Below are 24,202 nucleotides of genomic sequence, written 5' to 3' on the forward strand. Positions count from 1 at the left end.
TAGACTAGCGCCAATAGAAGTACAACTTTGCTATGTTGTACAAGTAAAGTGTGCAAGGATTGTACAATCCCTCATCTACGGTCCAGTTAATGTGAACGTGAAGTCAAATATAGCATGAGGTGATGAACCTAAATCTATAGTGTTAATCCTAATTAAAGCTTTCTTAATTAAAAAAACAAACAAAAAAAAACCTGGCTTTAAAGGGAAACTGAAGAGAGAGGTATATGAAGGCGGCCATGTTTATTTCCTTTTAAGCAATACCAGTTGCCTGGCAGCCTTGCTGATCCTCTGCCTCTAATACTATTAGCCATAGCCCCTGAACAAGCATGCAGCAGATCAGGTGTTTCAGACTTTAACGTCAGATCTGACAAGACTAGCTGCATGCTTGTTTCTGGTGTTATTCAGATACCACTGCAGAACAATAGACCAGCAGAGCTGCCAGGCAATTGGTATTAATTAAAAGGAAATAAATATGGCAGCCTCCATATACCTCTTACTTCAGTTCCCCTTTAAGGGTTTCCACATTTGGCCTGCCACTGGCATCTCTTCCTGCTTAGGGTTGTGGTGTTTGTAAACATGAGTCTTGTGACCTATCCTCCTGACTTAATACTCCGTTCCTCTAGGGAGTGGTGGCGGAGCAAAGTTCCTCTATGGCGGGAAGCACACCATTAAGGAAAAAAAAAAAAAACACAACTGTAAGCACAACGATTTCCTCCCCAACACGAACGTGCATGATGCCCCGCAGTAGGTGGAAACAGTCCAATGATTGTTAGTGGGCTATTACATCAGTTCCCACTCCATGGAAATGGAACCCTGCATCTCACAGTAACACACAAGTAGTTGTATAGCTTAACACGTAAGGTAGGAAATAAAATAGCGGCAGTCTTACTGCATAGACTTAAATTCATAATACTGGGTTAATTTCCCCTATAACCAATATGGAGCAGGCAAGAAATCAGTATGGGGTCTACTTCCATAGACCCCCCTCAATAAAATGGCTCAGAAGTTGGAAGCAGCTGTAACTTCGTGTACCTGAGATGAGAAGCATCTCAGGTTCCATACTTACCTGGGGCTTCCTTAAACCCTCAAGGCCGCTCATCCCTCGTCCTGGATGGCTCCTGTCACCTGCTATTTGGGCCGAAAGCCTGGCTGCATGCATGGCCACGCTTGCACAACCAAGCGCGACTCCACCAAGCTCGTCTGGCTCAATTGCAAGTAACAGGAGCTACCCGGGGCGATGGCGAGGGACAAGGGGGTTAAGCCTCAAGGGGGCTTAAAGCAGAATATAACCCTGCATTTCAACTTTGCTCTAAAACATTTACAGCATATTATATGCAACCAGCATTTTTTTTTTTTACTAGACCAGTATTGGAAGGGTTACACACAGAGCTTTAAAGTTCCATGGACAGACATGCTGCCCGCAGCTGAAGTTTAGATAGATACATTTAAGTAAACAGAATGCAACAAGTGGTGAATGTTACACGCTCTGGCTGTCCTCCAGCTCCTGCACAGTCAGAGAGTGTGTGTCACATTCCACACTTGTTACATTCTGTTTACTTAAATGTATCTATCTAAACTTCCGCTGCAGGGAGCAGTTCTCTCCACTGAACTTTAAAGCTCTTCCAGTGCTGGTCTAGTAAAAAAAATGCTTGTTGCATATAATATGCTGTAAATAATGTTTTAGCGCAAAGTTGAAATGCTGGGTTATATTCCGCTTTAAGGAAGCTCCAGGTAAGTATATAACCTGAAACTATTCTAGTCTCAGGTACACTTTAAAGGGTTTTGTATAATAACTGGCATTAGTTCAGCATAACACAAGTGAATAGATGGTTTCTAATGCTATAATAGAGTCCTGGAAATGTAAGCATAAAATGTACCGGCCAGCCAACCATTGCCTTTTTCCTGGGTTTTGCTTAAAGTTCGACTTACCACAATACTCATGAAATGAGTTTCTGTGGCTTTCGATTCCTCGATTGCATCAGATTTTTCCTTTTTCATCTTCACTACAAGCCTAAACTAAAAACTCAGCGTAAATGTCATACAGCGTAGTTTTATCAGCTTATGGGAAAGTAATTGGCCTTACTCAGCCCCACAAAGAGGAAATAAAGACTACCAAGTTGTCGGTTATCCAACAACCTATCCTAAATAAAAATTAAACAACTTTCTTTAGAGTTCGCAGATACGATAAAATAAAATACTTCGCTTTTTCCAACAATCAGGTTAAAAAAAGGGAACTGAAAATGCGCGAGTGAACTTCGGAATCGATATTCCTGGAGCCACCGCTATTAAATAGTTGCAAAGCAACGTAAACACTCTTGTTTCATAATACAGTGCACATATTCCAAGTGTTAAAAGTAGAAAAAAGAAAAAACAGTAAAAAAATAAGGCACGTCAACTAGGACAGTCAAACGTCTTCCCCGGCCATTGAAAAATAATGGCAGGCATCAAAATTTGGTCCTTAATAGAAAGTTTTCACACACTGAATGCCAGCCAGCAATTAAAACATTAAAAAAAAAAATTGGAAAAATAAAATTGCTAAAAAAAAAAAAGTCCACGCTGCACAAAATGACAAAAAGCAACATTTGCTTGAAGCCGACATGACGAAAGGCCAACCGCAATCGTATCGGTCTCACTGTGTAGTCCATAGGCATAGAGATGTCCGCACATGTCAAGAATTAATCTACACATTGGATTGTAACAGCTGGCGGGTCTGTTTGGTCTGGTCCATTGAGAGGAGCAGGTTACAGAACTGGCACCTCCCACAAGTAGATCTTGAGCGAGGAGGCCATCTTTCTGTAGCTTGTCCCTTAGGATACTTTAAAGGGAATGGAGCCAGTTACCTAAAAAAAAAAAAGGTTCCATTAAAAAAAAAAGTGCACTTGAATCCCAGTTATGTGCAATGCGTCGGCATTCTTGAAAAGGAAAGGTCTCAGAAGGCGTTCCTCGGGGGCGGGATCAGGATTTCTTGGGCTTCTTGTCCACGCCTTTGTTCTCTGGGATGTGTCGATAGCGGCATTTATCTCCATAACCACAGCCGTCGGATCTCCAGTAGTAACATTCATTGTTTTTATGTGGCACTTTCTTCTTAAGACTAAGACAGAAAAATATTGCATTAAAAAAAAAAAAAAAAAAGAGGCATTATAACAGAATGTAATACATTATTCAGGCTACCCAATTTTATGTCAATTATCCTGGTTTTTGCATCATATACATATAGAAAGTGTTTCTATTTTATGCAACCCTGCCTCCCAGTGATGTCACAGCCTTCTGCCCCAGAGGACTCTGGGAACTCGCTAACATTCCGCAGTGCTGCACCTGACAGGTCTAAAGAGGTCGCCACCTGCGATAAATTGAATAATTTAAATCAAAGTGAAGACTTTAAACCATTTAATCAATGTTTGTCCATTGTATAGTTTTACTGTCAAAAATGAACACAGAGTTTGAAGGGACAACAAATTTGATATAGAATATTCCTTGCGATTGGCTGAGCCACAATCTAGATTTATTGTATGGCATTTTATGCTATAGGATGCATTTAGATAGGTGGGAGGAAGGATCTCTGACCCCCTCCCTGTAGGGTACCAGTAGGCCATTAGACAAGCTATATGAAAATGGAGGGTTCCCACTAGGCCACCTAGGGGTGGGGTGGGGGGGCTACCACTAGACCACTGGGGATGTCACATGGGTACAACTAGCAGACCAACCTCTAAACTCTCCCTCAAAGATGATGAGGAGGGGGGGGGGTCACACCGAGTGTCAAATACCCCAGGTATGCCACTGTTGCTAGGCATGCATGTGCAGATGCTCTGAGACCACCGATTAAGAACACGCAGGACTTTTCCAGTTATTCTACGCGTGGTAATTCAAGCTTGTGAGCTTAGCCAGGTGAAAGGTTTTATTTTTCAGAGTGTAGAGTTGCAGGTCTGCATAGTTCACAGTTTATTAAATATAGATATTTGGAGTCTGGACCTTGGTGGCAGCAGCAGCTCCTCCTGGCAGCCGGTGGTCACCGGGGAGGAGGATACTTGGATGATACGGGTCGGGGAGACGAGGAAGGAAGTTGTAGGTCAGCAGGTTCTGCAGATGTTCCTCTGCAGCATATTAATGACAGGCGTGATGTGGACGGACTTCAGACAATTAAGCAGGCGGCTTGTCATGGACGTTATTCAAATAACAGCCGCCATTTTACACAGAAGGCTCTTCGTGGACGTTATTCAGAGGACTGGCGGCAGTTTAAAGAGAACCAGAGATGAAGCACCCTCTTGTATTTTACCTTAAAAATCAGTGGGAACATGACAGTAAACACCTAATCTGCTCTTTGTTTCATTGTTCTCTGTTTAATCTGCCTGTTATCCCCCTCTGATAAGAATCCCCTCCTGACGAACTCAGACATTGGCACCGCTGAGGAACAGATTTCAATACATGTGGTTTATGATTTTGGTCTGTTAAATGAAAACAGCGTACAACACAGCTACGAAATTGATATAGTCTTATTCGTTAAAATCTGCCCAATGTGCTGATATAAAATTCATAACAATAACCCGTCCGGTTATTGGTGTACGACCCTTCTCGGGGTCAGGACAGCCTAACGCACTCATGCAAGATGTCATGAAATGGTATTTATCGTTTAGGAGTTAGTGTTTTACCATTTAAGCTCAACATCCTCCTAGGAGGAGGTGGGCTGTCATTGGTGGGTAATTCAGAGGGGGCAGGCATTGCCACACCCCCAAACCAGCTTCATCAAAAGCACATGGCCAGCAGGCGGACTTCAGTTCTCCATCTTATCTGGATTACAACTAGACTTGCTGCTGGGCAGAGGACCACCCAGCAGCCATCTTGGAACTGTAACATCTGCTTGGATTACAAAATATGCCTAAAGGCCTATGATTCTGAAACCAAGGACTTTGCATTTCTTTTCTCAGAAGGACACATTTCCACGAACTTAAGTATTTTCTCCGTTATTTTCAAACTAGTTACTAATGTTTCTATAATTGTTCATTTTAATGATTTTCTGTATCTATTAATTGTTTATATTGCATTTTTAATAAACAACGCGAACGTCATTTATTTGTTCGGCTACACCTATTATTCAGTAACACAAAACTGAACCCTGGGCTTATGAAGAGTCGCTACAATTGTTGATTGCTAGATAAAATAGCGTGTTTCACAGTTTATTTGCAGGTCTAGAATCAGCCAGTCAGTCAGTGGGTTCCTCTGTCCCATTAGAACAGAGGTGGTGGCAGTTATACCCTGAAATAGTGTGTAAATTGCATTACCATAACTCACAGGCTCCATTCTAGTCCGTCTGCGGCCAAATTCCAAGCGGTTTCTGCGCACCGATTGCGACCACAGATTGCATGGTCTGTGTGCTGAAACCAATTGGAAGGCATGGTGCGGTCCGGCCACTAGGGGGCTTGTGACAATAGAGTTTTGCATTTTGGCCCAAAAGTTCAATTTTGGTCTCATCTGACCAGAGCACCTTCTTCTACATATTTGCTGCATCCCCCACATGGCTTGTGGCAAACTGTAAATGGAACTTCTTATGCTTTTCTGTTAACAATGGCATTTTTCTTGCCACTCTTTCATAAAGGCCAACTTTGTACAGTGCATGACTAATAGTTGTCCTATGGACAGATTCCCCCACCTGAGCTGTAGATCTCTTCAGCTCGTCCATAGTCACCATGGGCCTCTTGACTGCATTTCTGTGAGTTTAGGTGGACGGCCTTGTCTTGGTAGGTTTACAGTTGTGCCATATTCCTTCCATTTCTGAATGATCGTTTGAACAGTGCTCCGTGGGATGTTCAAGGCTTTGGAAATCTTTCTGTAGCCTAAGCCTGCTTTAAATTTCTCAATAACTTTATCGCCAAACTCTCTCATCAGCCCTAGAGAAAGCTGCTCCACCAATATTTCGCCGCAACCGACCCCCTAACCCCCAGCCCTGGCGCACTACCCATACTCGCAACCTCCAGAGGAAAACACGCGCCGCTGAACGGAAATGGAGAAAAACTAGACTTAACCAGGATTTCCTACAGTACAAGACCAACCTGCTGCAGTTCCACACTGCCCTTGCTCATGCGAAGCAGGAATACTTTAGCAAGCTCATCGGAGCACAAGCTTCCAACCCCTGGCGTCTTTTTGCCACTTTCAACTCCCTGCTTAAACCCACCCCCCCCCCACCCTCTGTTTCCTCCCTCTCTGCCACAGATTTAGCCACCCACTTCACCAACAAAATTGTCTCCATCCGGCAGGAAATATCCAATCTCCAATCTTCACCTCCAACCCCCTCCCACCCAGCTCCTCCTCCACCCTATCCTCCCCTCACATCCTTCCCTCCTACTACGACCAAGGAAGTCACCCACCTACTGCAGACTTCCCATACCACTACTTCCCCCCTTGACCCCATCCCTTCCGATTTACTCCAGCCTCACTTCACGGAATTGGCCCCAGTCCTCACTACCCTGTTCAACCTCTCCCTATCCACAGGCACCTTCCCCTCAGACTTCAAGCAGGCCACTGTACTACCCCTGCTCAAGAAACCCTCCCTCGACCCTTCGCTACCCTCCAACTACCGTCCTATCTCCCTCCTCCCCTTTGCCTCAAAACTTCTTGAGCACCTGGTTCACAAACGCCTGACCCAGTACCTCAATGCCAACTCACTGCTAGACCCACTCCAATCTGGATTTCGGCCTGCCCACTCAACCGAAACTGCTCTCACCAAAGTGGTCAACGACCTTGCCTTAGCTAAAGCTGAAGGTAAATACTCCATTCTCCTCCTCCTTGACCTGTCAGCAACTTTTGACACAGTAGATCATCCCCTACTCCTCCAGTCCCTCCAGTCCTTGGGCATTCACGATCTCGCCCTGTCCTGGCTTTCATCCTACCTCTCCAACCGCTCCTTCACGACTGCCTTCAATAAGTCCTCGTCCACCCCCAACCACCTCTCGGTGGGAGTCCCCCAAGGTTCGGTCCTTGGCCCCCTACTGTTCACCCTATACACATCCTCCATTGGCAAGGTTATCTCCTCCATGGGTTTTAACTATCATCTGTATGCAGATGACACCCAGATCTACCTCCACACCCCTGACATATCCACCACTACCATGGACAAGGTCTCCTCCTGCCTATCAGCCATCTCCTCCTGGATGTCCGCTAGGTTCCTGAAACTAAATCTAGACAAAAACGGAATTTATGATCTTCCCACCCCGGCCATCCACGAACCTCCCAGATGTGCATGTCACTGTTAACCACACGACCATTCGCCCTACCTCTCAAGCCCGCTGTCTGGGTGTCACCCTGGACTCCGCACTCTCCTTCACTTCCCACATCCAAAACCTCACAAAGTCCTGCAACTTCCACCTTCGTAACATCTGTAAGATTTGCCCTTTCCTGACCTCTGCCACCACCAAACTCCTCATCCATGCCCTCATAATTTCCCGCCTTGACTACTGCAATGCCCTGCTGTCTGGTCTCCCTATGGGTCATCGAACAGCCCCACTGCAGTCCATCATGAATGCGGCAGCCAGAATTATCCACTGCTCCCATCGCTCCACCACGGCGGATCCCCTCCTAGAATCCCTCCACTGGCTTCCTATCCAGTCCAGAATCAGATTCAAGATACTGTGTCTGACCTACAAATCTGTCCACAAAACCTGTCCAACTTACATTTCCGATCTTACTCAGAGGTACACACCTAGCCGCTCACTCCGCTCTTCCAATGAACTTCGCCTAACCGCCCCCCGAATCACCCAGTCCCATGCACGCCTCCAGGACTTCTCAAGAGCTGCTCCAACACTATGGAACTCCCTACCTCCACCCATTAGGACAGCCCCCTCCAACATCTTCAAGAAAGCCCTCAAAACTCACCTTTTCACTCTGGCCTACCACCCCTCACAAGTGCTCTAAACCTACAGCTGAACTCTGGTCCCCTACCATTCGTGTCCTTACCTCTCCCTCTAGATTGTAAGCCTTTGGGCAGGTTCCTCCTCCCTTTGTGTCCTACCTGATCTTGCACCTCCATTACTGTGCACCCATGCTATGCATCTGAGTGAACCTAACTTGCCTAATCTCCATGCTCCAGCCAGTGACTGACTAAGCATTACCTGGTACTCATACTATGGTGTGTGATCTGGTTTTCTTGTATTCCTGTATTGTCATATTGCTGTATGTCACCCCTAAATATTGTCTGTAACCTAAATTAATGTTCAGCGCTGCGTAATATGTTGGCGCTTTATAAATACAATAAATAATAATAATAATAATAATAATAATAATAATAATCCCTGACCTGTCTGGAGTGTTCTTTGGACTTCATGGTTGTGTTGCTCCCAATATTCTCTTAGACAACCTCTGAGGCCGTCACAGAGCAGCTGTATTTGTACTGACATTAGATTACACACAGGTGCACTCTATTGAGTCATTAGCACTCATCAGGCAATGTCTATGGGCAACTGACTGCACTCAGACCAAAGGGGGCCGAATAATTATGCACGCCCCACTTTGCAGTTATTTATTTGTAAAAATGTTTGGAATAATGTATGATTTCCGTTCCACTTCTCACATGTACACCACTTTGTATTGGTCTTTCATGTGAAATTCCAATAAAATTGATTAAGGTTTGTGGCAGTAATATGACAAAATGTGGAAAACTTCAAGGGGGCCGAATACACTTGCAAACCACTATAGTCAGTGTTTGCCCATTGTTAAAGCTTTCCTCTCCCTGATTTTCATTCATCACATGGTGACATTTTTACTGCTGGCAGGTGGTGTCACTGGAAGGAGGAGATATTGCTTGCTTTTTTTGGCAGTTGGAAACAGCTGTTATTTCCCATAATGCAACAAGGCTCCCACACTGATGTCAGCACCATGGTCCTGACATCACACTGTGGGAGGGGTTTCACCACAATAGCCATACAGAACCCCCCTGATGAGGAATTTGAGAAAAGGAATAGATTTCTCATGGGAAAGGGGGAATCAGCTACTGATTGGGATTAAGTTCAATTCTTGGTTACGGATTCTCTTTAACCTATTTTGGTTCCTGGAAGTAGAAACTACGTCCAGGAACCATGCGCGCTACCGCGCACTCCTGGCCACGGATTCGGTAGCCAAGGAATCAATGTATCGGGCTATGGTGCCCGATCACTGATTCCTCTCCCCCGCTGAAAAAGCGACAGCTTCTCTCGGAAGCTGCGCCTTTTCTGGCCGTTCCCTCCCCGATGAGTCACTCTAAGCGTGTGTTACGCTTAGAGTGACGTCATGTAAACAAACTCATGGCCGCCATCTTGTGGCCAAAAAGTAAAACTACAACTAAAATTAAAAAAAAAAAGTTAAACATAACACACAATTACATTATAAAACTATACTTTACATCCCACCCTCCCAAAAATACCCAAATAAAATGTTTAATATATATAAAAAAAAAACAAAAAAAAAAACATTACAATAAAAAAAAAAAAATCATGTAAATATTTACCTAAGGGTCTAAACTTTTTAAATATCAATGTAAAGATGAAATATTTCTATATTTTTTTATTTTAAACTTGTTAATAGTGATAGATGCAAAATGGAAAAAATGCACCTTTATTTCCAAATAAAATATTGTCACCATACATTGTGATAGGGACATAATTTTAACGGTGTAATAACCGGGACATATGGGCAAATACAATACGTGAGTTTGAATTATGGAGGCATGTATTATTTTAAAACTATAATGGCTGAAAACTGGGAAATAATGAATTTTTCCATTTTTTTCTTATTCTTCCTGTTAAAATGCATTTACAGTAAAGTGGCTCTTAACAAAATGTACCCCCCAAAGAAAGCCTAATTGGTGGCGGAAAAAACAAGATATAGATCAGTGCATTGTGATAAGTAGTGATAAAGTTATAGGCTAATGAATGGGAGGTGAACATTTCTCAAGTGAAAACGCCGGAACCTGAATGGGTTAAGCACAACGCTCAGGCTCGTGGCAGACATTCAGAGGATGGGCAGTCCGTCGGACGTTATTCAAAGGACGGGTGGCTGTTTCTGAAGCAGAAGGCTCAGGCTCTTCAGCATTACGGCGAGGAAGCATTTGCACCTCCGGAATGATCATTAACAGAAGCAGGAAACAGACAATTACTAATCAATCGCAGAGGCCAGACTGACGTGGCCCGAGTCCAAACGCCGCATCTCAAGGTCTAATGACTAATAAGAAAAATGTCAGCACAGAGTGGAGTCATTAAACCGAGGGGTTATTTCATTCTGTACAAACATTAGCAGCAGCACGTTTTATCGGCAGAGATTGGATGAACAAAGTACAACCACTGAGGAATAGTGGTCATTGTCCTGACTCTATAGTGACGGGAGGAACAGAGGGTCTCATTCACTAAGGCTCGGTTCACATAGGCATCTGCTAGTGGCTCATTTCGAAGAACTCCAAACGCTCATTGGTATGGTTCAGATGCAGTTGCCGCCACACAGTTCGTGTAGGGACCCCTCAATGGGATTGGCCTTGCTGTAGCTGAGGTACTTAGCCTGCACTCCTGGGAATAAGCAGCACCAACAAATACTGAAGAGTAAGCCGTTGTTCATACACTGGCTTCACACGAGTGAGTAGAGGTCCCCTTAAAGTTTGTCTTAAAGGATACCCGAAGTGACATGTGACATGATGATAGACATGGGTATGTACAGTGCCAAGCACACAAATAACTACGTTGTGGTCCTTTTTTTCTTTCTCTGCCTGAAAGTTAAATATCAGGTATGTAAGTGGCTGACTCAGTCCTGATCAGACAGGAAGTGACTACAGTGTGACCCTCACTGATAAGAAATTCCAACTATAAAACACTTTCCTAGCAGAAAATTGCTTCTGAGAGCAGGAAAGATTCAAAAGGGTTGATAATTCATAGGTTTTAGCTCTGGCATACTTCAATGAATGATTAACCACTTCAGGATTCGGCGTACGCTTAACTACGCCCCTGAATCCTGAAGTGGATTGCATGGAAACGGCCGGTCGTATGAGCGGCCGTTCCATGTCAGTTCACGGAGGGTGTCTCCGTGAACACCCTGCGAGCCGCCGATCGTGGCTCGCAGGGTAAATGTAAACACACGGGGAAGATCTTCCCCGGTGTTTACATGTATACGGCGCTGCTGCGCAGCAGCGCCGTGGCGGAGATCGGCGATCCCCGGCCTCTGATTGGCCGGGGACCGCCGGCACCTGATAGGCTGAAGCCTATCACATCAGGCGCAGGACGGAATTCCGTCCTGCGCCGCTCACAGGGGGAGGTAGAGGGAGGGAAGGGGAAGGCGGCCAGGAAGCGCTGCGGAGGGGGGCTTTGAAGAGAGCCCCCCCCGCAAGCGCAAGCAGCCGGCGGCGATCAGACCCCCCCAGCAGGACATCCTCCTAGTGGGGAAAAAAGGGGGGGGGGGGGGGGAAGTCTGATCGGCCTGGCTGCTAGCTGATCGGTGCTGCGGGCTGGAGAGCCCACGCAGCACCGATCAGCAAAACCACCCGGTATCCGGAAGTGAGCAAAATCAAAACAGTTAAAACGTAACAGGTAGATTTAAACAAAAAACTGGAATATCTTAAAGTCATTTTTAGGAGAAGGAAGATAGATACAATAGTTCATTAGTTTATTTTCGCCTCGGGTGTCTTAAGAGACGCCCAGAGCCTGTGCAGTAGCATGGCGTCGCCCGGGAGTAAACCGCAGAGCCTGAGCGACTCCATGCTACTGCGCAGCATCTTGTACCTGGGCGGCCGCGCGCCTGTACGGACAGCAGCAAGGCTGCGCGCAACACGTGACAGGCCCTTGTGGATGAAGATCAGGGGATCCCAACGCTCGATCGATGGAGGGGAGACCTACCTGCAGAATTACGCACCAGAACTCCTACTCACCTTACATACAGTTACTTCTGGTGCTAAAACCCCTGTCTACCTCTGAGCTGAAGAGCTTACATTCTGACAGGACAGTTTTCTACTTGTTGCTTCAGGTAATTGCTACAGGTTGTGTGAGATACCGTCTGACACATTTATGCCGTATACAGAGTAGAGTGCCACAGAGGGCGACAACACCATAAGCCTTAAATCAATAGTAATCACAGTCTTCACACATTACACAAGAAAGTTCACAGGTTCCTCTTGCTTTCCAAGAGCAGCAAATAAACCAACACAAATCTGTGCAGAACACAGGGAGAGAGGGGGAGAAAACTGGAATGTGGCATCCAGACGCAGATCAGCCCCACGATAGGCACTGCTTACACACACACACACACACACACACACACACACACACACACACACACACACACACACACACACACACACACACACACACACACACACACACACACACACACACACACACACACACACACACACACACACACACACACACACACACACACACACACACACACACACACACACACACACACACACACACACCCACCCATTTGCAGAGACATACCTGGGGAGCCAGGGAACGCTATACCTGTGTCCCTGTAACTATTACACTGCAGCTACTGATCACATACCTGGGGAGCTAGGGGACGCTATACCTGTGTCCCTGTAACTATTACACTGCAGCTACTGATCACATACCTGGGGAGCCAGGGAACGCTATACCTGGTGTCCCTGTAACTATTACACTGCAGCTACTGATCACATACCTGGGGAGCCAGGGAACGCTATACCTGTGTCCCTGTAACTATTACACTGCAGCTACTGATCACATACCTGGGGAGCCAGGGAACGCTATACCTGTGTCCCTGTAACTATTACACTGCAGCTACTGATCACATACCTGGGGAGCCAGGGAACGCTATACCTGTGTCCCTGTAACTATTACACTGCAGCTACTGATCACATACCTGGGGAGCAAGGGAACGCTATACCTGTGTCCCTGTAACTATTACACTGCAGCTACTGATCACATACCTGGGGAGCCAGGGGACGCTATACCTGTGTCCCTGTAACTATTACACTGCAGCTACTGATCACATACCTGGGGAGCCAGGGAACGCTATACCTGTGTCCCTGTAACTATTACACTGCAGCTACTGATCACATACCTGGGGAGCCAGGGGACGCTATACCTGTGTCCCTGTAACTATTACACTGCAGCTACTGATCACATACCTGGGGAGCCAGGGAACGCTATACCTGTGTCCCTGTAACTATTACACTGCAGCTACTGATCACATACCTGGGGAGCCAGGGAACGCTATACCTGTGTCCCTGTAACTATTACACTGCAGCTACTGATCACATACCTGGGGAGCCAGGGAACACTATACCTGTGTCCCTGTAACTATTACACTGCAGCTACTGATCACATACCTGGGGAGCCAGGGAACGCTATACCTGTGTGTCCCTGTAACTATTACACTGCAGCTACTGATCACATACCTGGGGAGCCAGGGAACGCTATACCTGTGTGTCCCTGTAACTATTACACTGCAGCTACTGATCACATACCTGGGGAGCCAGGGAACGCTATACCTGTGTCCCTGTAACTATTACACTGCAGCTACTGATCACATACCTGGGGAGCCAGGGGACGCTATACCTGTGTCCCTGTAACTATTACACTGCAGCTACTGATCACATACCTGGGGAGCCAGGGGACGCTATACCTGTGTCCCTGTAACTATTACACTGCAGCTACTGATCACATACCTGGGGAGCCAGGGGACGCTATACCTGTGTCCCTGTAACTATTACACTGCAGCTACTGATCACATACCTGGGGAGCCAGGGAACGCTATACCTGTGTGTCCCTGTAACTATTACACTGCAGCTACTGATCACATACCTGGGGAGCCAGGGAACGCTATACCTGTGTGTCCCTGTAACTATTACACTGCAGCTACTGATCACATACCTGGGGAGCCAGGGGACGCTATACCTGTGTCCCTGTAACTATTACACTGCAGCTACTGATCACATACCTGGGGAGCCAGGGAACGCTATACCTGTGTCCCTGTAACTATTACACTGCAGCTACTGATCACATACCTGTGTCCCTGTAACTATTACACTGCAGCTACTGATCACATACCTGGGGAGCCAGGGAACGCTATACCTGTGTCCCTGTAACTATTACACTGCAGCTACTGATCACATACCTGGGGAGCCAGGGAACGCTATACCTGTGTCCCTGTAACTATTACACTGCAGCTACTGATCACATACCTGGGGAGCCAGGGAACGCTATACCTGTGTCCCTGTAACTATTACACTGCAGCTACTGATCACATACCTGGGGAGCCAGGGAGGCTATACCTGTGTCCCTGTAACTATTACACTGCAGCTACTGATCACATACCTGGGGAGCCAGGGAGGCTATACCTGTGTCCCTGTAACTATTACACTGCAGCTACTGATCACATACCTGGGGAGCCAGGGAGGCTATACCTGTGTCCCTGTAACTATTACACTGCAGCTACTGATCACATACCTGGGGAGCCAGGGAGGCTATACCTGTGTCCCTGTAACCATTACACTGCAGCTACTGATCACATACCTGGGGAGCCAGGGAACGCTATATTTATACATCCCCTATATATGCTTTAGTGCTTATGCAAAGTAAGAAACATGGGGTACATAATACAGATAATGGTATATACACCAAATATACAAATGACAGAATTTGATACCACAGTGACAAAAGATTAATAAAATGTAGAACAAATTCCAAGTTACAAAAGTGTAAGAGAGCCCTGCCTCTGTGAGCTTACAAGAGAAAGGAATAGGAGGGGGGGGGGGGGGGGGGGGACACAGAAGGTGGGGGGGTAGTATATAATAAACATACCTAGAGGCAGTGGGCGTTTAAGGTTCTCTAGTAGGAGTGCAAGAGAGGGAATGGCACAAAGGTACAGTGTATGTTTGTCAGAAAGTGAAATCTTTCAACGCTCCCTGAAAACTCAGGGTGGAGAGTGGCAGATGTGTTAGGGAAAGGGATTTCAGAGGAGGGGTGAAGCATGAGAAATCTTGTATAAGTGAATGCGAGGAGGTGATTCTTAACCTCCCTTAGCGTTCTGATTCTTTCCGGATTTTAGGGCCAAAAAAACTGCTTTTTTTTCATGCTTTTAGATCCTAAATCCGGGGGAAAAAATACAATATCATGCTGCCAGGGAGTTCTTCAGCAGCTCAGCTCTCACCTCCCTGGGATCCAGCGCTGCAGTTTTCCCTCCGTCCTCTAGGTGGAGCTGTAACCCTAGTGAGATTGCCGGCTGTCATGACGACAGATGGCGATCTCACCAGTGGGAAGTAGTGCCTCGGAGGAGAGGAAGAAGAATGGCGGCCAACGTCAGGCTCCCCCGGGAGGTCAGTGATAAACGCCAGCTGCGCGCATTGTTCTGCATAGACCTCCCGGGGGGCTACCACGACTTCAGCTCGGGGACACCGCTCCTGGCAGGTTTTTCCACCAGAGCTGTACTCGTGATTGCCGCTAAGGAGGTTAATATCTGGGGAGCCAGAGATGCTTTAGTTTACAGGGACATACCTGGCTGTGCATAGTCTAACACTCACTAACAGGCTCAGTGTACTTACATGACTGTAGCTGCCTTGCTTTGTGCTTCAGAAGTGCTCACAGTTGCGGGTCGGTAAGGCTTGTCTGGGTAGCGAACCACTATTCTTGTGTTCACCAATTCCTTCCCCTGCAGGCAAAATACAAAAAAACTTTAGATGGGTAAAAAGCACCAGAAGACCACACTGCAAGACAGCTGTAGTGAAAAACGCACCAAACACTTAGGTTTAGATTGGCCAATTGCTTTCCCCTGGCTAATTCTCAGATTTAAATGTATGAATACACTGGAGGGCGCTGCCCTAAATTTATTTGGATCTATTAATACTCCTGGAAATAAGACTTCCTCCTGCTGCAACCCTTCAAGGTGCGGTTTCCCCCTACTCACACCTCTAATGAGACAAAATTTGCAATAGAATAAAAAGGTGCGTTTGACTTAATGGATACAAGATTATATCTAAGCAGCTGCGTATTGTAATCTTGTAGGGGCGCCCCACATAAGTACAGAGTGACCCTTTGCCTTGATCACCAGTCATTTATCAATTGTGACCTACGAAGAAGAATTTAGAACGGTGGAACGCAAGGAAGTCATTGTGGCATTGAGCTGAGGCGCACTAGGAAGTGACGCCACGCTCTGAGGACGAGGAGCCGGAAGTCGCCTATCCAAGCCGATTGCGCAGTAAACGCCCGGAAAAGAGCAGCTAACCGCTGGAGCGGCACTGCGCGTCACATTTAGGAATCCATGTTGTTCGCAACCCTTGTTTGTTCTTAGCATTGAGGAACTAATACTCTTCTAAGAGTCATGCAGTTCATACGTTTTTTACTTCCCAACAGGGATTTTTTTTAGTTAAATTGTTTGCGCCCATTTTTTATGGATTAACCATACAATTTTAAAGGGGAACCAGCACGCTCCTTGTGTGGATGTATGTATGATTGTGTACACAAGCATGAGATAGAGCATGAAATAATTGAAAACTGATCTGCACCATATGTATTAATAATATTATATTATAATCTTGTATCCATTAAGTCCAGCGCACCTTTTTTGTCTATTACAAATTAATTCTCAGATTTACTGCATCTTGGCCGCTATGACATGGTTGCCAAACACTGACTCTAGCATCTGACAACCACAAAACAACGAATATAAACTATACATTTAACGTATAGCTGAAGACGACAAGTTAAATCCACATCTCCGCCGGCACTTACAGGTGGATGATTCTGCTGTGGCCTTTTCTGTTGTGTATTATAAAGCAGGATACAGAAGACACGATGATATAACAGAGAAGCGTTGGTAAGCTGTGTATTAGCTGGTGATGCGGCCGCAGCAGGACGCCGGGTAAGTAAGTGAAGCTGAGCTATACGGAGAGGCAGTAACAGCAGGCTGCCAATTCCCTGCAATCATCTCGCTACAAGATCCATCTAAATCACAGACTATACCATAACATTCAACGCTGTGCTACCCAGGGCTGTGGAGTCGGTCCAAAAATCCACCGACTCCGACTCCTCAGTTTAGGATTCCGACTCCGACTCCTCTAATTTGCATATTACAATTTTGTTGATTAAAAGTATGTAACATGAAATTCGTCTCTTAACTGCCAACGCTTAGGAATTTTACAAGACAACTGAAGTGAGAAGGATATGTAGACTACTATATTTATTCCCTTTAGACTAAAACTAGTCCTTGGTAAGAGTACTTGTAAAAGGTACAAACCGGAACAAAGAACATCTATCAGGCCCTAGGCAATGTAAGTGTGGGTACATGTAAGAATGATGTGCAGGTACTCTGCAGGGGAACGAGGAGATTGTAAACAGACAACACCTCTGTGTTCAATGTGCACAGCATTCTCAGTGGATTCCCTGCAGCTCTGTGGGGAGTGCATATGTAGAGTATAGTACTACTGTGTAACAAAGTAAACCTGAGACAGATGAAATTAAAGTTTTATACATACCTGGGGCTTCCTCCAGCCGCCTTCAGGATAATCAGTCCCTCGTTGTCCTCCTCCACCACCTGGATCTTCTGCTATGAGTCCAGGTACTTGAGCCAGTCGGGCGTAGTGCGCATGCACACACTCCGCCGCCAGGAGCATACTACACCTGTGCAGCACTATTGCGCAGGTGCAGAATGTTCCTGGCTGTGGGAGCGGCATGCGGCCGGACAGCGCTGACTGGCTGAATTACCAGGACTCATAGCAGAAGATCCGGGTGGTGGAAGACAGTGAGGGACTGATTAGCCTGAAGGGGGCTGGAGGAAGCCCCAGGTATGTATAAAACTTTACTTTTCATCCGTCTCAGTTTCCCTTTAATTTGTAGTCACCAAACCAAATTTTAATAACATATCAAATTATTTGATTTCATCAGCAAAGGGAGTGCATACATTTGCATAAATCAGCATCAATGCAGAATTATTTCCATCTCATTGACCATCTCTATTAGTGACACAGCTACACATCAGGCTTTATTCTTACAGCATAGATGTTATTTAGTATATATAAGAGATTCCTGTGTACACATCTATACAGTCACAATCAGATATGTATATCTGACTTTAAAAATACGGGGACTGCTTTATTGAAGCAGCACAAGTAACTAACTGATTGGTTTATTTCATTTTTGTAGACTAAGCACAGCTATTACTGTATATATATATATATATATATATATATATATATATATATATATATATATATATATATACATATATATATATATATATATACATATACATATATATATATATATATACACATATATATATATATATACACATATATATATATATATACACATATATATATATATATACACACATATATATATATATATACACATATATATATATACACATATATATATATACACACATATATATATATATATATATATATATATATATATATACACATTATTTTTAATGACTTTTACCTGAGAAATAGAACATTTTATCATATTTTCTATTTTAATTACAGTTACAAATTCATTAGGAGTCGGAGTCGGTGCATTTTTCCCCGACGCCGACTCCAGGCACCCAAAATTGCCCGACTCCACGACTCCGACTCCACAGCCCTGGTGCTACCTATACACTGGTAACACTATGCATTCATGCATGCTGGTTCAGGGGCGGGGTAGCTGCTGCTGCAATACAATTCCCAGCAATCATCTCGCTATTACAGCCATCTACATCACAGGCTGTACCATAAACCTGCACTGCTATCTATATACACGGATTACGCTATATATTCATTCATGCTTGGTTCAGGGCTTTAGAGAGATGCCATTGTGATCCAATTCCTAGGAATGCTCTTCTGCTTAGAGCAGGGCTGCCCAATAGGTCGATCGCGATCTACCGGTAGATCGCGACCGCCTCCTCGGTAGATCGCGGCCTCTTGGCCGCGTCTCATTAAATTTTGCGGCCAGCAGCTCATCATGTTTAGCTGCTGGCCAATAAGAATGCACGGGAGACGGGGAGAGAAGACGCGGCGAGCAGAGAGGGAGGAGAGAGGCGGCGCGGCCGCTACGTCATGGCTGGGGGCGGCGCCGGGCAGCCTGCAACGTGCGTGCTGGTAACATGCCCGGCGCTGCCCCCAGCCATGACGTAGCGGCCGCGCCGCCTCTCTCCTCGCCGCGTCTTCTCCCCGCCATTCATATTGGCCAGCGGCCTGCCTGCCGGAGGTTCCAGGAGTCCAGAGGACCCTGGCTAACCTACGCTACAGGTACCTATACCTGGCTAAGCTACACTGAGGGCACCAATACCTGGCTAAGCTAAACTGGGGGCACCAATACCTGGCTAAGCTACACTGGGGGCACCAATACCTGGCTAAGCTACACTGGGGGCACCAATACCTGGCTAACCTACACTGGGGGCCCATATACCTGGCTAAGCTACACTGGGGGCCCATATGCCTGGCTAAGCTACACTGGGGGCCCATATGCCTGGCTAAGCTACACTGGGGGCCCATATGCCTGGCTAAGCTACACTGGGGGCACCAATACCTGGCTAAGCTACACTGGGGGCACCAATACCTGGCTAAGCTACACTGGGGGCACCAATACCTGGCTAACCTACACTGGGGGCCCATATACCTGGCTAAGCTACACTGGGGGCCCATATGCCTGGCTAAGCTACACTGGGGGCACCAATACCTGGCTAAGCTACACTGGGGGCACCAATACCTGGCTAAGTTACACTGGGGGCACCATTACCTGGCTAAGCTACACTGGGGGCACCAATACCTGGCTAACCTACACTGGGGGCCCATATACCTGGCTAAGCTACACTGGGGGCCCATATGCCTGGCTAAGCTACACTGAGGGCACCAATACCTGGCTAAGCTACACTGGGGGCACCAATACCTGGCTAAGCTACACTGGGGGCACCAATACCTGGCTAAGCTACACTGGGGGCACCAATACCTGGCTAACCTACACTGGGGGCCCATATACCTGGCTAAGCTACACTGGGGGCCCATATGCCTGGCTAAGCTACACTGGGGGCCCATATGCCTGGCTAATCTACACTGAGGGCCCATATACCAGGCTAACCTACACTGGGGGCCCATATACCCGGCTAACCTACACTGAGGGCCCATATACCAGGCTAACCTACACTGAGGGCCTGTTTACCTGGCTAACCTACACTGAGGGCCTGTATACCTGGCTGACCTACACTGAGGGCCCGTATACCTGGCTAACCTACACTGATGGCCCATATACCTGGCTAACCTACACTGAGGGCCCAAATACCAGGCTAACCTATACTGAGGGCATGTAACCTATGCTGCAGGCACATATACCTGGCTAACGCGGGGGGGGGGGGGGGACGCGTGCTTAGCATTTGGGACGTTGGTAGATCTCCTGGCCTCGGCAAATTTTAAAGTAGCTCGCGAGCCGAAAAAGTGTGGGCACCCCTGGCTTAGAGGATCTTGTGTTTACAAATAGTTTATTTATCCATGAACATCCCAAAAAAATAAATAAATAAAATTGCATTTCTTTATCCTCTTCCCCATTTTCAGGTCCCCTTTACCTATACAGTAAACCTAAACCTACACATCTAGCCGTATACAGAGCTGCAATGAACGGAAGACTTTACATGAGAAGGCTTGAAAAAGACAAAGCAATTCCACTCTGCAATGACAAAATCCTGATCAATAACGCAGCGTATCCAACTACAGGCAAATTGATCATGAATGGATTGTGCTGCTGGGCCTGTGAAGAGTTGTATGGCTTTGTGCTGTACTGTGCTGGAGCGAGTGGCTCTCCCCCCCCCCCCCCCCCCCCAGCATGGGCACAGCCGCCCTACAATCAAAAAATTACATTGTATGTTTAGGGGTTACTGGATCACTAACAGTATGTGAAGGTGACCAAACACGGGCCAGTCAATAATTTTCGGTATAATCTATGTGTAAAACTGCCCTATTGACTAAGGACACCTGGAGAGAGGGCTGCCATATTTTCTGTTAAACAATATCAGTTGCCTGGCTGCCCTGCTGATCCATTTGGCAGCAGTAGTGTCTGAATCACACCAGGAACAAGCATGCAGCTAATAGTCACTTCAGAGCACATGATCTGCTGCATGCTTGTTCAGGGGCTATGGCTAAAGGTATTGTACAGCAGGAGACATGGCAGCGCTTTCAAACAAAGGTTATACATGAATGAGCTATTTGCACGGATGTGCAGAGCTCCAATAACTGGACTATATTACACACCTAGCACTCACTACAGGCAAAGGGGGATGTTAGCTTCAGGAAATGTATGCACAGAATATTACCTAATAGACTTCCCCACGGTGGTGACGGACCCCCTCGGGGAAGGCCTAACACTAGTCTAGCAATAAAAACATAATATTCCTCGTGCTGCTAACCATAAATGGTATACACATTACATCAAACAGACAGACAAATGACAGCGCTCAAGGCTGCACTTGAAGTGTAAACCAACAGAGGCAATGCAGAGCCCCACTGGGGCTAAATACATGCCTTGAATGCAAAACAGATGCAAATTATGTACTAATTCTAATCTAAACATTTTGAAATGTATTATTGGCAGAGGATCAGCAGGGCAGCCAGGCAATCTGCATTGTTTAAAAATAAATAAATATGGCCACCTCCATATACCATCCAATCCGAAAGTGGCGGCCTTTGGGTGGGGCAATCACCCCAGGTCGCACGCTGACGGGAGGCCCCGTGCCGAGCGCTGTGTGCCCACTGCTAAATCCTGCTGAGGGGGGAGGGCGACCAGACATCCTCCTCCTGTGGCACCTGTAGCTCGTGGCCTATACTGGGGCACCTATAGCTGGCTACCTATACTGGGGAGCAACTATACTCTGGCTCTAGGCCCCGCATATGACACTCACCCCGGGCCCTGCGTACTCTAAGGCTGCCAGTGCAATCAGATCATTCACCAATATAGAGAAATTGATGAGCAACACAACTCAGATTGACTGGCTAGATTGCTGTTTGACAAAACCATCAATAGTTCAATCGATCATACAGTCGATTGTTCAGGAGATTGTACAATTAATGAGCAACTTTACAGGTTAAGTGACTAAATCATTTAAAAAAAACCTAATCTCCACATAAAAAAAAAAAAAATACTGGAAGTTCTCCTGCTGAACAAGGTATGGAAAACACAACTCTCCCTTTATAAACAAGCGATTTGCGGATCCAGGGCCGCAATCAGAAACTTTGGGGCCCCTCACACGTCATCAGGCCTGGGCCCACCCACTGGTTGCTGTGCCCGCCCACTAGCCACCCCACCCCGTGTCAGTGCTCAAAGTGTGCTGCACCGAAAAAACGTGCATGGTTTCGACACTGAAGAAAGCCGCATGTAGCAAAAAGTGGGCGTGAACATGACATGTGGGTGGAGCCAAATACTAGCAAAATACAGGTAGTCCCTGGTGACTACAAGTGAGATAGGGACTTGTAGGTCTGTTCGTATGTGTTCTCTTTTCTTCCTGCGCCTCTTTTGTTCCCCTCTGTCTCACCTCAGTTTGTGCCTCTTTTGTGTCCCTCTGTGTGACCTCATGTTCCCGTCTCATCTCTTTTCTCCCTGTGCCCCTTTTGTCCGCCTGTGTTACCTCTTGTCCCCTTCTGTCTTAGCTCGTCCCCCTGCCCTAGCCAGGTATAGGTGCCCCCAGTATAGGTATCCAGGCATGGGTGCCCCCAGTATAGGTAGCCTGGTATGGGTGGTGCACCAGTATAGGTTAGCCAGGTACATGTGCTCCCAGTATAGGTTAGCCAGGTACATGTGCTCCCAGTATAGGTAGCAAGCTATAGGCATCACAGTATAAGTAGCCAAGTATAGGTGGTGTCCCAGTATAGGTAGCCAGGTACAGGTGGTGCCCCCAGTAAAAAGGTAGCCAGGTATAGGTGGTGCCCCCAGTAAAAAAAAAGGTAGACAGGTATAGGTGGTGCCCCCAGTAAAAAAAAGGTAGACAGGTATAGGTGGTGCCCCCAGTAAAAAGGTAGCCAGGTATAGGTAGTGCCCCCAGTAAAGGTAGCCAGGTATAGGTGGTGCCCCCAGTAAAGGTAGCCAGGTATAGGTGGTGCCCCCAGTAAAGATAGCCAGGTATAGGTGGTGCCCCCAGTAAAGGTAGCCAGGTATAGGTGGTGCCCCAGTACAGGTAGCCAGGTATAGGTGGTGCCCCAGTATAGGTAGCCAGGTATAGGTGGTGCCCCAGTATAGGTAGCCAGGTATAGGTGGTGCCCCAGTATAGGTAGCCAGGTATAGGTGGTGCCCCAGTATAGGTAGCCAGGTATAGGTGGTGCCCCAGTATAGGTAGCCAGGTATAGGTGGTTCCCCAGATTAGGTAGCCAGGTATAGGTGATGCCACAGTATAGGTAGCTAGGTATAGGTGGTTCCAGCCCCAGTATAGGTATCCAAGTATAGGTGGTGCCCCAGTATAGGTAGCCAGGTATAGGTACCACAGTATAGGTAGCCAGGTATAGGTGGTGTCCCAGTATAGGTAGCCAGGTATAGGTGGTGTCCCAGTATAGGTAGCCAGTTATAGGTGGTGTCCCAGTATAGGTAGCCAGGTATAGGTGGTGTCCCAGTATAGGTAGCCAGGTATAGGTGGTGTCCCAGTATAGGTAGCCAGGTATAGGTGGTGTCCCAGTATAGGTAGCCAGGTATAGGTGGTGTCCCAGTATAGGTAGCCAGGTATAGGTGGTGTCCCAGTATAGGTAGCTAGGTATAGGTGATTCCAGCCCCAGTATAGGTAGCTAGGTATAGGTGATTCCAGCCCCAGTATAGGTAGCCAGGTATAGGTAGTTCCAGCCCCAGTATAGGTAGCTAGGTATAGGTGGTGCCCCAGTATAGGTAGCCAGGTATAGATGGTTCCAGCCCCAGTATAGGTAGCCAGGTATAGGTGGTGCCCCAGTATAGGTAGCCAGGTATAGGTGGTGTCCCAGTATAGGTAGCCAGGTACAGGTGGTGTCCCAGTATAGGTAGCCAGGTACAGGTGGTGTCCCAGTATAGGTAGCCAGGTACAGGTGGTGTCCCAGTATAGGTAGCCAGGTATAGATGGTTCCAGCCCCAGTATAGGTAGCCAGGTATAGGTGGTGGCCCCAGTATAGGTAGCTAGGTATAGGTGGTTCCAGCCCCAGTATAGGTAGCCAGGTATAGGTGGTGGCCCAGTATAGGTAGCCAGGTATAGGTGGTGGCCCAGTATAGGTAGCCAGGTATAGGTGGTGGCCCAGTAT

The 24,202-nt window shown here is 46.7% G+C and overlaps 1 protein-coding gene across 1 annotated transcript in view; it reads right to left on the reverse strand.

Annotated features, from left to right (window-relative positions):
* Positions 1 to 1,612: 1,612 nt before the first annotated feature.
* The window catches only part of TTC31 (tetratricopeptide repeat domain 31), a 102,240-nt gene continuing 79,650 nt past the window's right edge, over positions 1,613 to 24,202 (reverse strand). Inside the window, exons 14-15 of the mRNA XM_068255049.1 lie at positions 15,527 to 15,633; positions 1,613 to 3,091 (exon numbers count right to left, since the gene is read on the reverse strand). Of these exons, the coding sequence (XP_068111150.1) occupies positions 2,956 to 3,091; positions 15,527 to 15,633 (243 nt within the window). The 3' untranslated portion in view covers positions 1,613 to 2,955. The remainder of the gene's footprint in view (positions 3,092 to 15,526; positions 15,634 to 24,202) is intronic.

Source organism: Hyperolius riggenbachi, chromosome 10, assembly GCF_040937935.1.
Source record: "Hyperolius riggenbachi isolate aHypRig1 chromosome 10, aHypRig1.pri, whole genome shotgun sequence".
Classification (NCBI taxonomy): domain Eukaryota; kingdom Metazoa; phylum Chordata; class Amphibia; order Anura; family Hyperoliidae; genus Hyperolius; species Hyperolius riggenbachi.